The 14416-nt window shown below is 37.5% G+C and overlaps 1 protein-coding gene across 4 annotated transcripts; it reads left to right on the forward strand.

Moving 5' to 3' along the window:
• The first annotated feature begins 10 nt into the window (after window positions 1–10).
• On the forward strand, window positions 11–13239 carry LOC111338328 (SEC14-like protein 2). 4 transcript variants are annotated; one of them, XR_015994777.1, is made up of 18 exons: window positions 11–170; window positions 382–506; window positions 804–879; window positions 1856–1925; window positions 2982–3025; window positions 3534–3596; window positions 4015–4108; window positions 4354–4448; window positions 5047–5122; window positions 5252–5271; window positions 5487–5547; window positions 5870–5953; window positions 6314–6420; window positions 6709–6863; window positions 7273–7363; window positions 7867–7907; window positions 12236–12308; window positions 12598–12632. XR_015994777.1 is itself a non-coding variant. In XM_088743535.1 (17 exons), exons 5-17 carry the CDS (start codon window positions 3014–3016, stop codon window positions 12708–12710), a joined length of 1044 nt encoding a protein of 347 aa, XP_088599661.1. In that variant the 5' UTR covers window positions 11–170; window positions 382–506; window positions 804–927; window positions 1856–1925; window positions 2982–3013; the 3' UTR covers window positions 12711–13239. The 4 variants fall into 4 exon arrangements, 3 of the variants coding, with proteins under 3 accessions (XP_088599661.1, XP_022800528.2, XP_022800529.2); XM_088743535.1 differs by lacking the exon at window positions 7867–7907 and having other exon boundaries at window positions 804–927; window positions 12598–13239; XM_022944793.2 differs by lacking the exon at window positions 7867–7907 and having other exon boundaries at window positions 12598–13239.
• The last annotated feature ends 1177 nt before the right edge of the window (window positions 13240–14416 follow it).

Below are 14416 nucleotides of genomic sequence, written 5' to 3' on the forward strand. Positions count from 1 at the left end.
TTGTTTTGCTTCTTGTGAAACCAGGGAATAATTTTAGAAGGTAGAGGCCATAGATTAATGATCGTTATTGCCAAAGAAGAGTATTATGATGTTTCGTGGCGGTGTTTTTGATCGCATGTGATCACCACACGTAATTCAGAAGCCAAAATCACGACGTTGTTGGTTCTTAGGTGACCCACGTTCGAAGTCCCGATCTAAATAATTATTATTATATAATTAACTGAAGGTTCTTGATATTTCACGGAAAAAAGGAGATTTTCACCAGTCGTGTTTTCATTGGAGCATAGATGTTATAAACCGTTGTTAATTAGTTATATAACTTATCTCAAAGGTTCTTGATATTTCGCGGAAAGATGAGATTTTCATCAATTGTGTTTTCAGAGGAGCATTGATGTTACCAGGTGTACATGTGTTCCCCATTATCGCCAAAGCTAAACGGGGAAACTGGACTGAATGGGGAAGAACTTCTTCACTCCGATATTTAATTTGAGGAAATTAATTTGAAGGTGAGCTGAAATAGTCTAGTTTCCTCTCGATCGATTGGGAATTTGCAAATTTTCTTAGTTTCTCATTTCTGACTTGGTCAAACATAGTTTTTTGTTATGCCCTCTTATAATTTCGTTTAGTAGCGTTAAATGTGTCAATTTATTTTACTTCCTTTGTGTTATGAAAATTCCTTTCGCCCTCAGGTTTCTTAGTTGCCTTCTTGCGCAATGACTTTCAAGGTGATCCATTTTTACTGATCAGAACAAAATCCACACGATGGAGTTGTCATTCGTTCATTATGAATTTTTTTTTCAAAGTTATTTCTATCACGCGGCGCCGGAAGCTTCCTGAATGGACGATCTCACTCAAGAGCAGCAAGAGATTTTAGACAAAGTTGGTTGATATGTAAACTTAACCATCTATAGCAGTACAACATTAACAGTTGAGATATAGATAATGAGTGTATTCAGTATGATGTATTTGTAAGTTATGGACCGAAATGATTTGGAACATGAGGTTGTAAACATGAGAATTATGCCTTATAACAGACTAAAACAAAATTAATCCTGACCATAGACAATTTACAAAATAGACTCCTCATTGCCATGCATCTGTTTAATAATTAATAGATCACAGATGATGTCAAAATTTGATAAGAACAAAAAGTATCACATGAGGTGAGGTGTAGCCGAGTGTGTCACTGATATTCTTACTACATTTTGACATCTTCCGAGATCTATCACAGAAAAACTGTTCAGATCCTGGCATGATAACATGGGACCTCTTTGTTTCATATGATGAAAGAGCAAAATGATGATAATTAATGTGATGCCATTTATGCATGTCTCCTCTTATAGCTTAGAAGTTAGTACCAATCAAAATGCATGCTTAAGTCAGTTTATCATATAAAAGATGCTCCATAACAGGACAGGGCTAAACAGAAATTATATATACAAAATGAAACAGCTAGATTGTCAACCTTCATTTACAGACAGTGGTATTCAAGGTGTAGTTTCTAGTTGTTTTTGTATAAGCAAGCTGTTGAATGGTTTTGATTGGACCTAATCTACTTGAAAGAATAAGAAAGAATCTTTTTTGGTCTCGAAGTAAAAGGAAAACAGTTGGACTATAATGAGTCACTCAGTACCCGAAGGGATCCTAAAGGGTTAAGAGAAGATTAAAAGTGCAACCACAAACCGCCTTTTGAATCACAAGGAGTTGCTAATGTTTAAAATTCAGTCGATATTGTCCTAACTGATAAATTTGTATCAATTAACAACCCAAGTGTAGATTTTAACTTCTACAATTATTATTGCTATAATAGTGAATTACGTTCTAATAATTTTCATTTTTTAAAATTATTTTCCAGTTTCGGGTTTGTGTCAGTGATATTTGTCAATCAAATCATGACGATCACTTTTTGTTGAGATGGCTGCGAGGTAGGAGTAGAGCATTCGTAAATTAAATTAGAACATAGCTAGCAGAGTCGTGCAGTCAAATTCATTATGCATAAGCATGCTCAAAATCCCAATAGTGCACGCTGATAGCGTCAGCAAATCCGACTTTGCCAGAATTTTTTTTCTTTTGCGCGAGCAGCCATTGTTAGCGCAGGGAAAAATAATATATTTCACGACAATAATGGATACAAACAGAAACTCGGCCTACTAGTCCGAAAACGAAGACAATGTTTCGACCTTTTCCTGTGTGCTAGAGTTCTTTAATGAGGCAGAAAAAGAGAAAAACAAAGGAAAAGGAGATCAGCATCAGCGCCATCACGATTGGCTTCAACTGATATTGTTGTCCGTTTTTCGTGTCGGATTTGATGCACAATTCCACTGGCTATGTTCCAAAACAATTGGTTCATGCTTTCAGCTGTGCACTATCGAGTTATGGAGCATGTGGGAAGTTTGGAGAGCACTCAAGAGGCTAGAGTTGCCCTCGGCTTTTGCCTCGGGCAACTGTTACGCTTCTTTTGTGCTCTCCAAACTTCCCGTGTGCTCCATAACTCAATAGCGCACACTAAAGCATGCACCAATTGTTAAATAGCAACATCTTCCAAGTATGAGTATGTGCAATGTGAGATACGTGTACTCATTACAATTCTGTGAAGTTGGGGTAGTGGTAGTTCTATAAAACACATAAAGCCCTGGTAATCAAAGTACATGATCATCAACTAATGTGATAACAAACAATACTAGTAAGAGTAGAAAAAGGATTATTTTTGTAAAAAACTGCTGGGTTGAGTTCTCAGAAAAAACTTGTGCTATTTTAACTCAGGTAGTAGTCTTTGAAGAAAGCTGTGGTATTTTTTGTGATGCCATCATTCCAATTGAAACCTTTTACAGGTTATATGTCATTGAGATTGCTGACACAAGTAAAGTGTAGATTTAAACTAAGTGATTTGATATGATACTGTTGTGCAAACTGGTATTGCAATATTGAAGTCACTCTGTGTCAACTAGACTCAAAAAATTCTTTGTTACTTTTCCTGACAGCAAGAGATTTCAGTATCGAAAAAGCAGAATTCATGCTAAGAGAGGTGATGTATTGATCTTGTTGTTATCTGCTTTGGATAGAATTTTGTCAAAGATCACCAATTAAAGAAGCTCGGGATGAAGCAAATTCTCCTTGTCAGCTCTGTAGGAAATGTATAGAGTATAGCATGGAAAATATGCATTACTGATGTTAGAATAATAAGGGTTAAAGCTTAAGAGAACTTGTTGTCATTCTCAAGGCCATTGACAGGATTCATATGTGATAAGTACCCTACAACTTGCTTTGATTAACCTTTACTACAATGGACTTGTTTGGAGATATAGTAAGAAAGCTTAATGCTTTGTGAGAGAAAGTAACGTATATCTGCACTTACCTGTATTTTATTTACAGAACATATTTCTCTCCTAATTTATCTTGTTTCTGAAAATTCAAAGTTCTCAGACTGATTCCATTTTCTATAATGGATGCATTTGATTAGATCAGTGAAAATGACAAAAACTTGTAATTTAGTTAATTGCCTCAAAAATTGACATGTGCCCTTTTTTCATCAGAGCATGAATGTTCGCAGGCAGATGAAACTTGACACTTTGGTGGAAACCTACAAAGTTCCAGAAGTCAGTTGAATGCAATTAAGTACCAAATCATTCAGCAAAATATATTTCTTGTCTGTAACAATTATGGGGAGACACAGTGGCCTTATGATTAGTGCACTGGACTCTAGGTAGAGAGGTAATAGGTTTGAGAACTAGCTGGCCCAAACAATGGGTTGTGTTCTTGGGCAAAACACTTTATTGTCATAGTGTCTCTCTCCACCCAGGGGAATAAATGGGCACCAGCAAATCATCAGCGAAGCGTGGTGAAATGTCAGGGGGTAGCTTTGCAATGGACTTGAGCATCCCATACAGGGAGGAGTAATGGTGCTTAGTTAACTCATGTTAAGGAAATGAGGATAAGCTCCAACTTGATGGACCATTTGGTGAATAACATTTAATAACATCAATATTCCCTCATAGAAATCATTATTTTTGACAGGTATTGTCAAAATATTATCCAGGAGGTTATTTTGGTTTTGATAAAGAAGGCACTCCAGTTTTCATTGATCCAATTGGACAAATTGACTTTAAAGGTGAATTTTTCTCTTGTTAGTTACTTAGAATTCTTTTAAATTTTTATTGATATCAGTAATCTGTATAACAAATGAACAACTTAAGATGTTTAGTACATTATACCTATCACACTCACATAACACCAATTTGGGTAAACAGTATCTTTCTTGGAGAGAGATATCAATGAGCTCAACTTCCAGCTTTATATTATATGTACCTGCCAATTATTATCTACTAAATAAATGTACACTAATGATTATTTAAGGGTTGCTGTCATCTGCGAAGAAAGATGAAATTATCAGATTCAAAGCCTACTTAGCTGAATATGCAATGTTCCTATGCAGAAATCAATCTTCCAGGGTATGGAAAATTTTCTTTATTCCCAGAGAGTGTAAAGGGGAAAATGTCCCCCAATAACTTCTCCTGGGAATCTTAATTTCATGTTTTATACTTTCAATTTTTAATAATGAGAAAGAATAACTGCAATATTTTTAACTTTCATAAGGGTTAAAAGGAAGTTTTCCCTCAAACAAACATTTTCTAACTTGAAAAAAAAAAAAAATGTTCATAATGTTGTTAGAACCTAACACCACAAGAGAAGTTTGAGAACAAAAGTCTATCCTCTGCCGTGTACCAGGGTAACCTCTTGCCCCCCTAAGACTAAGAGTGACCAGCATGTAATTTCTCCTTATAATATCACTCCTAAATCACACATCAAGGTTACAAGAATGAAGGAAATGATCACCCCTCTATTTAACTCTAGTTAAACAAATTCTTCTTAGTAGCACCTTATGAAATGTACGGAGAACAGTACGGAGGTCATACATGCCGAAGTTAGGGTGTAAATAGTTAAGCTATATATAGTAATTGATTTGTGAAATGAGATGACTGGTGATTAGTTAATATGAAGCTGGTGATGGTGTAAGAGCCCTAATTTTACTCTTTGTCTGTCTTTTAGCTCAACAAACGCATCGATCAGGTTGTGATGGTGATGGACATGGAGGGACTGGGACTAAAGCATCTTTGGAAGCCAGGTTTGTGAGCAGAATTCAGACAGTAAATGTCGAAAAAGTGAGAGAAAAGTTGTTTTTTTTTGCTCTGTTTTATTTATATATTTGTTTATTTTTTAGCTAATACCCAGACTACTTTTTACCTCTTTGCAGGTGTCATGCTTTTCAACAAGGTAAGTACACGTCAGAGTTTCCTCTTGAATGTATATGCAAGGATAATGTACTGGTATTTAGCTTTATAGAGCTTAATGTACAAAGATTATTCACTTGCATGATAAAGTCCCATAAACTGTATTTTTAAACAGTATTTCACCCATGTTGTTAATTTAGCTGATTGTTGCACCAAAAAATGTAATTATTAGGTCTGAAGTACTACAATCATTCACAGATCACAGGATTTTATGAAGATAACTACCCAGAAGTGATGAAGAATATTCTTGTTATTAATGGTAGGTTACTTCAACCCTCTAGTTGTGAAATGTAACATAAAATAGAGGTGCTTTCATGATTTGGCTTCTCAATTATTTGACCAGCCATCATGCCTGCCAATTTCTTTTTAAGAACTATTTAAAAGATTTAGTTGTCTGATGATCAAAGTTAAGTAGAACTTAGTAAAGTTAGGAAACAGTCTGTTAAATTATTTTGTACCCCAATTAAAAACAAAATTTCCATTTTTTTATTAATTAGAATTTGAAAAGCCACTTAAGGTCTGTGGTACACTATGAGTAATGAAGTGATTTTTCTAGCAATTAAAAGGATTTTTTTTTTCAGCACCCAGGATATTCCCAATAGCATATGCTTTAGTAAAACCATTTCTGAATGAAGTGACAAGAAACAAAGTGAAAATACTAGGAGGTACAAAGTTTCAACATCTGTTTGTTTAAAATTTGAGGAAAGGAAATATTAGCATAAGGATCACTTTTAGTAGCCAATATGGAGCTCTTTAGATGGACATATAGATTCCTCTCCAGTTCTGCTGTTAGAGGTTATTCTTAAGATGTTTGTAGGGATTTTCTGCCAAATTGTGGCTCACCCTGTGGGACAGCTTGTCTGTTTATCTGCCTTCCTCTGTATTTGACAGTCTGTCTCCCTAGGTGCATATACTATTTCTGGCTATTTCTCTGTTTGACTGCAAGTGACTCTTTCTAACTACAGCAGACTTCAACCAAACAGTCACAAAGCAGGTTATAATTATAGTTGTGATGTTACTTTTAGTGGACTGGAAAACTGAGCTGCTTGAGTATATCAATGAAGACAATCTGCCAGAATATTATGGAGGCACCTGCAGAGACCCTGATGGTGATCCATTGTGCAGATCAAAGGTAAATTCAGAAGGTTTTCAATCTTTAGACCTGCAAGGGTTCCCAACTGCAAAGTATCAATGGTTCTTTTCACATAATCTGTTAGTTTGTACTTGAGGTTGTTGGAGCTTATTTCAGCTCAGCCCCTTAAATTTGAGAGTTGTATCATGAAGCCTATTGAGGTTACACTTTTTACCAACTGAATTTGTTATTCGTCTTGAAAATGTTTTTCAAATGCTGTTTTATTATGAGATAAACTTTGGTGTTTATGTTTTCTAATTCACCTACTTGTATTTTTTCTTGTTCAAGATATGTTATGGTGGTGATGTACCAGAATCATATTACCATAAAGATAATAACAAAACTGAGATTTGGACAAATGAACAGTATGAAGTTGGGTGTGTCAAGCGGGGAACTGCACTGAAACTAAACTTTGAAGTTGAAGTACCAGGCAGTGTTCTGAGGTATGCATCTTATGGAAGCTTAAACAATCTCTAAGAACAGTTTCTCAGAGTGTTCAATCTTCTATATTTCTTCAACATAAAAAGTATAAGTTGAGGGGGGGGGGGGGGGAATGAATAGAGTTATCATCAGCAATCGATCACTGGTCACATCTACCTTTTAAACACCTGTTTTCATCCTTGGGTCCTTATTATATAGCAGATTAATAATCCTTAGGGGTGCAAATCTCTCAAAGGATAATTACCTAACATATGGGGGATTTAGTTCATGAGAGGATCCAAGAGACCATTTGTCTCAACTCACCTCCCCTGCCTTATTTGCAGGTTTCTCATTTTCCCCTTTGTTGGCATACTGTATTCACAAAAAAAAAAGATTGGGGTTCACAGTTTGTTATTGTTGTGTGTCTTGTAGTTGGCAGTACAAGTCTGTGGACCATGATATTGGATTTGGTGTCTTTTATTCAGAGAAAGGCAGTAAACATTCCAAAGATTTGGAGGAGAAGGTGAGAATTTATTGTGAAGTCTTCTTTTTGGTTCTTTTATCTCAACCAAGCCTTCCTAAGGGAGCCACAAAGCGAAATTTTGGAGAGGATAAACACAGATCCTAGTTCATTGCGTTGAAAGAGGTATTGGTGATAGTTTTTTTTATGATACACCTACTGTGACATGGATGATTGGGGCACTTAACAGATACTCGAGGAGAATCTCCTGAGGTGGACACAAAGACAGGCCATCAGAAAAATTACACCTTGTACTACAGAGAGAATCAAACAGCACACGATAAGGACGATAAATCGTAGGCCGACAGAGCTGAATAACGTATACGCATGCGCCAGGTTTTGCCGCGGAAACACGGATTTTGAGTCGCGTGGTTGATTTCCTATTTTGTTTCTCCGAGGCGTCGTTTTCCTTGCCGCTTTTCTTTTACAGAACAACCTCCAAAAATTTGGTACACCCCCTAAAAATTTTCAAAAATTAATTTTCTCCTTTCAACCTTTGGAAATAGGAAAGTGCCTTCGACGAAAACAGAGTTCCTCGGTTTTAAAGGTCAGCCCTTATTATTTTCCGCTAATTTCGCTAACTTTTAGACCTGGGACACTTTAGCCCGCGTTATTGACGGTAGGTAATTGGTGTATGCCATCATATAGTGTATCTAAGACTTTCCTTCGTGTGTATACTGTTATCTTAGATATCCTTGTATTCTTCTCACGTATACCAACGTATCCCATGTATTCCCATGTATTCCCACGTATTCTCATGTATTCCCATGTATTCCCATGTATTCCCACGTATTCCCACGTATTCCTATGTATTCCCATGTATTCCCACGTATTCACATGAATTCCCACGTATTTCCATGTTATTCCCATGTATTCCCACGTATTCCCATGTATTCCCATGTATTCCCACGTATTCCCATGAATTTCCGCGTATTTCCATGTTATTCCCATTTATTCCCACATATTCCCCTGTATTCCCATGTATTCCCATGTAGTCCCATGTATTCCCACGTGTTCCCATGTATTCCCATGTATTCCCACGTATTCCCATGTATTCCCACGTATTTCCATGTTATTCCCATGTATTCCCACGTATTCCCATGTATTCCCATGTATTCCCACGTATTCCCACGTATTCCCATGTATTCCCACGTATTCCCATGTATTCCCATGTATTCCAACGTATTCCCATGAATTCCCTCGTATTTCCATGTTATACCCATGTATTCCGACGTATTCCCATGTATTCCCATGTATTTCCACGTATTCCCATGAATTCCCACGTATTTCCATGTTATTCCCATTTATTCCCACGTATTCCCCTGTATTCCCATGTATTCCCATGTATTCCCACGTGTTCCCATGTACTCCCACGTATTCCCATGAATTCCCACGTATTGCCACGTATTCCCATGTATTCCCATGTATTCTTATGTATTCCCATGTATTCCCATGTATTCCCACGTATTCCCGTGAATTGCCACGTATTTCCATGTTATTCCCATTTATTCCAACGAATTCCCATGTATTCCCACGTATTCCCACGTATTGGCATGTATTCTTATGTATTCCCATGTATTCCCATGTATTCTTATGTATTCCCATGTATTCACATGTATTCCCACGTATTCCCATGTATTCACATGTATTCCCACGTATTCCCATGTATTTGCACGTATTCCCATGTATTCCCATGTTTTCCCACGTATTCCCATGTATTCCTGCGCTTCAAAAGAATACACGATACACCGGAGACTCCCTTGGAAATACGAAAATAAAGTGGTGCCATATTTTAGAACTTTCTCAGTTCTTTTCTCACCTGAGGTTTTACTTTAGTAAGCAGGCATAGTAGTTTGAAACTCATTATTTTCGTCCTTGTAAAGTCTGGATTGTTGTGAGTTGTACTGAGGGATTTTACATTAGTAGTTAATAAAATCAGGTCCTATTTCACAGTGAAATGTTGTACTAAGGAATGGAAGAAACCGCCACACCGGTACACAGTGGCAATCCTACGCGGCACACAAATGCGCACATACACGATCTCGAGCCAGGAGTCTTTTCGGCCACTCGGCAGCGGTTAGCCGCGGGAGACTAAAGCGGGTAGCTAGGTCACGTGCAGTATCAAAAGAATCGATACTCCTCGCTTGTATCGATATTGTTCGATCCCACCTCGGTATCGCTGGTATCGAATATTTGGTGTCGGTATCAGCCCATCCTTACTAGGTTTTCCTATCTAGACCGGCATCTAGACCGATCTTATTGTAAAAGTTGCCTAGCTTCATAAAGTTACAAACAAAGAATACAAAAAACTGGCTTGTTCCTGTTTGGCTAGGTGCCGGTCTAGATGGGAAAATCTAGAAAGCGTTCAATATTGATTACAGCCAATCAAACTCGTGAATTCGGTGATTCCCAGTCCTTGTTAGAAACAGCCATATATTAAGAACTAAATAAAGAACCTTATTTTTAGGCAGCATATTTAAATACCGGAATGATTAAAGCACCAAGTATGCAAATACATAAGTACTAGGTGGAACATAAATGACTATGCGGGAATACAAAGCAGTATGGGAATACACAGCAATGCACTAAATTAATGATTCTAAATACGTGGAAAGATGTGCCGTGGGAATACAATACATGGGAATACATGGAAATGCATGAGAATACGCAGGAAAACATGGGAACACACGGGAATGCATGAGAATTCATGGGAATACGTGGGAATACATAGGAATACATAGGAATACATAAGAATACATGGAAATACATAGGAATACATAAGAATGCATGGGAATACACGGAAATACTTGGGAATACGTGAGAATACATGAGAATACTTGGGAATACATAGGAATACATGGGACTACATGGGAATACTTAAGAATACATAGGAATACATAAGAATACGTGGAAATACATGGGAATACGTGGGAATACACAGGAATACGTGAGAATACATGGAAATAACATGGAAATACGAGGGAATACATGGAAGTACGTGGGAATACATGGGAATACATAGGAATACGTGGGAATCCGTGGGAATACATGGGAATACATGGGAGTACATGGTAATACGAGGAAATACATGGGAATACGTGGGAATAAATGGGAATAACATGGAAATACGTGGCAATTCATGGGAATACGTGGGAATACATGGGAATACAAAGGTATACATGGGAACACATGGGAATACATGGGAATACATGGGAACTCATAAGAATACATGGGAACACATAGGAATACATGGGAACACATAGGAATACATGGGAATACGTGGGAATACGTGGGATTACATGGGAATACATAAGAATACATGGGAATACGTGGGAATACATGGGAATACATAAGAATACATGGGAATACGTGGGAAAACGTGGGAATACATGGGAATACATAAGAATACATGGGAATACGTGGGAAAACGTAGGAATACATGGGAATACATAAGAATACGTGGGAATACATGGGATACATGGGAATATATGGGAATACCTGACAATACGTGGGAATACATGGGAATACATAAGAATACATGGGAATACGTGGGAATACATGGGAATACATATCAATACATAAGAATACATGGGAATACGTGGGAATACATAGCAATACATAAGAATACATGGCAATACATGGGAACTCATAAGAATACATGGGAATACATGGGAACACATAGGAATACATGGGAATACGTGGGAATACATGGGAATACGAGGGAATACATGGGAATACGTGGAAATACATGGGAACGCGTGGGAATACATGGGAATACAGTGGAATACGTTGGAATAAATGGGAATAACATGGAAATACGTGGGAATTCATGGGAATAGGTGGGAATACATGGGAATACGTGGGAATACATGGGAATAACATGGAAATACGTGGGAATACATGGGAATACGTGGGAATACATGGAAATACGTGGGAATTCATGGGAATTCATGGGAATACGTGGGAATACATGGGAATACGTGGGAATACATGGGAATAGCTTAGAAATACGTGGGAATTCATGGGAATACGTGGGAATACATGGGAATACGTCGGAATACATGGGATTACGAGGGAATACGAGGGAATACGAGGGAATACGTTGGTATACGTGAGAAGAATACAATATTTAAGATAACAGTATTTATTAAAAACTAGATCATTGGATAATGCAATTCAAGACTTTTTATTGGCTTAGCTATTATGGTCTATCAGCCAATATACCATAATCTACAAATATGGCAGGCGTACGTTTCAGCTTAAGATTAAAAGGGAGCTAAGAATTTAATAAAATTTAATAATTTAATTGAACGTTTTTAATAAAACAATTATTCCACTCGCGCTTGTTGGATATGAGATGATTATAGCCAACTCGGCGCTACGCGCCTCGTTGGCTATCTATCATCTCATATCCAACGCGCGCTCGTGGAATAATTGTTAAATACACGAAGGAAAGTCTTAGATAGACTATGTGATGGTATACACCAAGTACCTACCTTATTGACCCCGTACCCGCTGACGTAGCATTTCATTATTCAGCTCTGTCTCGTAGGCCCCGTTTCCTGCATCTTCTCTCTAATGCTTACCAGGGGACGTTAAAGAACCCACGAACTTTTTGCTGAGGGAAGAGAACGTAGCTCCTGGTGTTGCGGTCTGCGTGAACGTTTATACATCTTAAAGATCCATAAGTATTTTGCATATAGAAAGAGGGGGGGGAATGATAGTAAAGAAGAAGGTGTGTAAAGATTACTTTTGTGGTATCTCGCTACTGTAATACTAGTACTCTACCAGTGAACATGCCGTATCCTGCCAAAAAATTATGTTACCTGCCTGCTAGGAGGAATACAGGATTTAAAAAGTTGTGTATTTCTTCAGATTCCAACAGAAAGACGGAACTGTCACATGATTCCAGAGGAAGGTTCAATTCTCTGTGAGAAACCAGGCATTTGTAAGTACCTTATGTAACAAGACCAAAAACTTTCTAGACTGCAAGCAGTTCCTGGGTTTGCTTGTTTTTACTTCGAGTTCTCATTGGCTCCCCAGGGTATTTTCCTCTCCTCTTATTGGCCGTTATATTACTTTGCTTTTGGTTTTACGTCACTCAATCAAAGAGTGCTCTAAATCTATTTCTGCTCTGCTGGAAACTGTGAAAGACAGGAAAGCTTTTACCTTTTTAAAAGGACTTGATAACAACAAAAATTACTGATCATTTTAATTCTCTCTTTCTCTCTCTTCAGATATTCTTCGTTTTGATAACTCATACAGTTGGACACGAAACAAAAAGATTCTCTACAATGTGGAAATTCTCTATCCGTTTAAGGATTCAGACGATCATTTGGATGTATCTTGATTGTCATGCAGAATTCCAACATTCGCTTTAACGCTGTTTTTTAAATCGGCAATTTGCGTAAAAATTTTACGGATTTAAGTCAAACGTTCCGTGAAAAGTCACTCAGTTTTTGTCATTCTTGTTCAAATCTGTGTGATTTAGAGGTAACAATCAATTACCCGTTTTTATGCGAGAGCAAACCCGGCCGAGTTGATTTCGACAACATTTGAAAATTTCAAGAAGGCAGTTGACTTATACCATTTGTGCGTAATATTTTTATTTATTTATTTATTTGTAGAAAGAGATTATAAATTTACAAAGTTTTAGTATCAATTTAAGAGACTATCAGTTGTTCTGGTTGTAGTTACTTATATGAAAAAAAATAACTTTCTTTAAACCATTTATCGAGGTACTAAGGTAGCTCGTTTCATCATTTATTCATTGTGAGGTGTAATTTTTAGAAAGGCAACTTTTAATAAAAGTAGCCTGAACGATGAATTTGATAAAGCGAGCAAGTATTTGTTCTCTTGCTTTTGGACTATTTTAGAAATCGAACAGTTAGTCTTATTTTGGACACTACCAATCCCATTCCATCGAATCATCCGTCCGATACCATCAAATTCCCGCGACCTCACTCTCCGATATTGTCGCCCAAAAATTTGTACATAACCTAAACATATTTGACAACTTGGAAACAGAAACAAGCATTATTTGATCAGATTGGAAATCCACGGGTGTTAGAGAAACAGTGACGAGATCACTTCCCTGAATGGACACAATTCACGTAGATGTACGTGACGCATATTTCTGCACAATTTTTGATTTATTTTCCTGATTTCACGACAAATCGTGTTTCGTTATCCTTTGCGCTTATTTTGAATTCCCTGAAAAAAGGAGGCCACTACCACTTTGCACGTTTTACTTGGACACTTTTAGCTATACAGACATACGTACATACATATGAATAAAGGCTGATACTTTCTAAAGAAAGTGTTTGGGGCTACGTCGGTGCGGGTAACGAAATAATTTGGATATATCAACAAAGTTGAAATGGTAAATTGGCCACCGTAACGATTACAAAAGCTAACGTTTCGAGCGTTAGCCCTTCGTCGGAGCGAAAGATACATGCATACGAATGGTGCATACATATGTTAATTGCCACTCCCCGTGGGGGCTTTTCAGGGCCAATTCCCACCCAGCAACCACCCCAGGGGAGGACATCCCTCACAAAGTAATCTCGTGCATGAGAAATTAACGTCTCCTACCCCTAACCCTGCAGGAGATGGGACCTCCATTTATTCGTCCCTATCCGAGAAGACTAGAGTATCTAACCATTCCTTGAGATAGAAATGTAGCATATTCTCACTTTTTTTAAGACGTTGAGTGTTGGTCCGTTGGCCATTTGACCCTGATAATGTCTCGCTGAATCAAACATTCATAACAAGAGAAATAAAGGTATACTCATCAAGTAAAGAGCTCTTCATCGTTAAACAGATTCTGCGTATCAGTACCTTGGGAAATACTGAGAGGACAATATGAAGAATATGCATACTGTTTGCAAACTCATATTATACGCACTCACGCGAAAACGAGGCAACCCACTGCAGAGGTAAGGGAGCTGGGGATCAGAATGCTTTTCAAAGAAATTGAACTCCCACGACTTTTTTGTGTATAGCTGTACAATTCAAGTTTCTTTTTGTTAAGACTGTGTTTTACAACTGATAAAC

The sequence above is a fragment of the Stylophora pistillata genome, chromosome 13, assembly GCF_964205215.1.
Source record: "Stylophora pistillata chromosome 13, jaStyPist1.2, whole genome shotgun sequence".
In the NCBI taxonomy this organism is placed as follows: Eukaryota; Metazoa; Cnidaria; class Anthozoa; order Scleractinia; family Pocilloporidae; genus Stylophora; species Stylophora pistillata.

Bases quoted from the DNA above. Each gene is read 5' to 3' on its own strand.
- LOC111338328 (XM_022944793.2), top strand. From the start codon at position 838: ATGGACGATCTCACTCAAGAGCAGCAAGAGATTTTAGACAAA. The intron at 880-1,855 runs GTTGGTTGATAT...ATTATTTTCCAG, and splicing joins AGCAAGAGATTTTAGACAAA to TTTCGGGTTTGTGTCAGTGA. The intron at 5,272-5,486 runs GTAAGTACACGT...AATCATTCACAG, and splicing joins GTGTCATGCTTTTCAACAAG to ATCACAGGATTTTATGAAGA.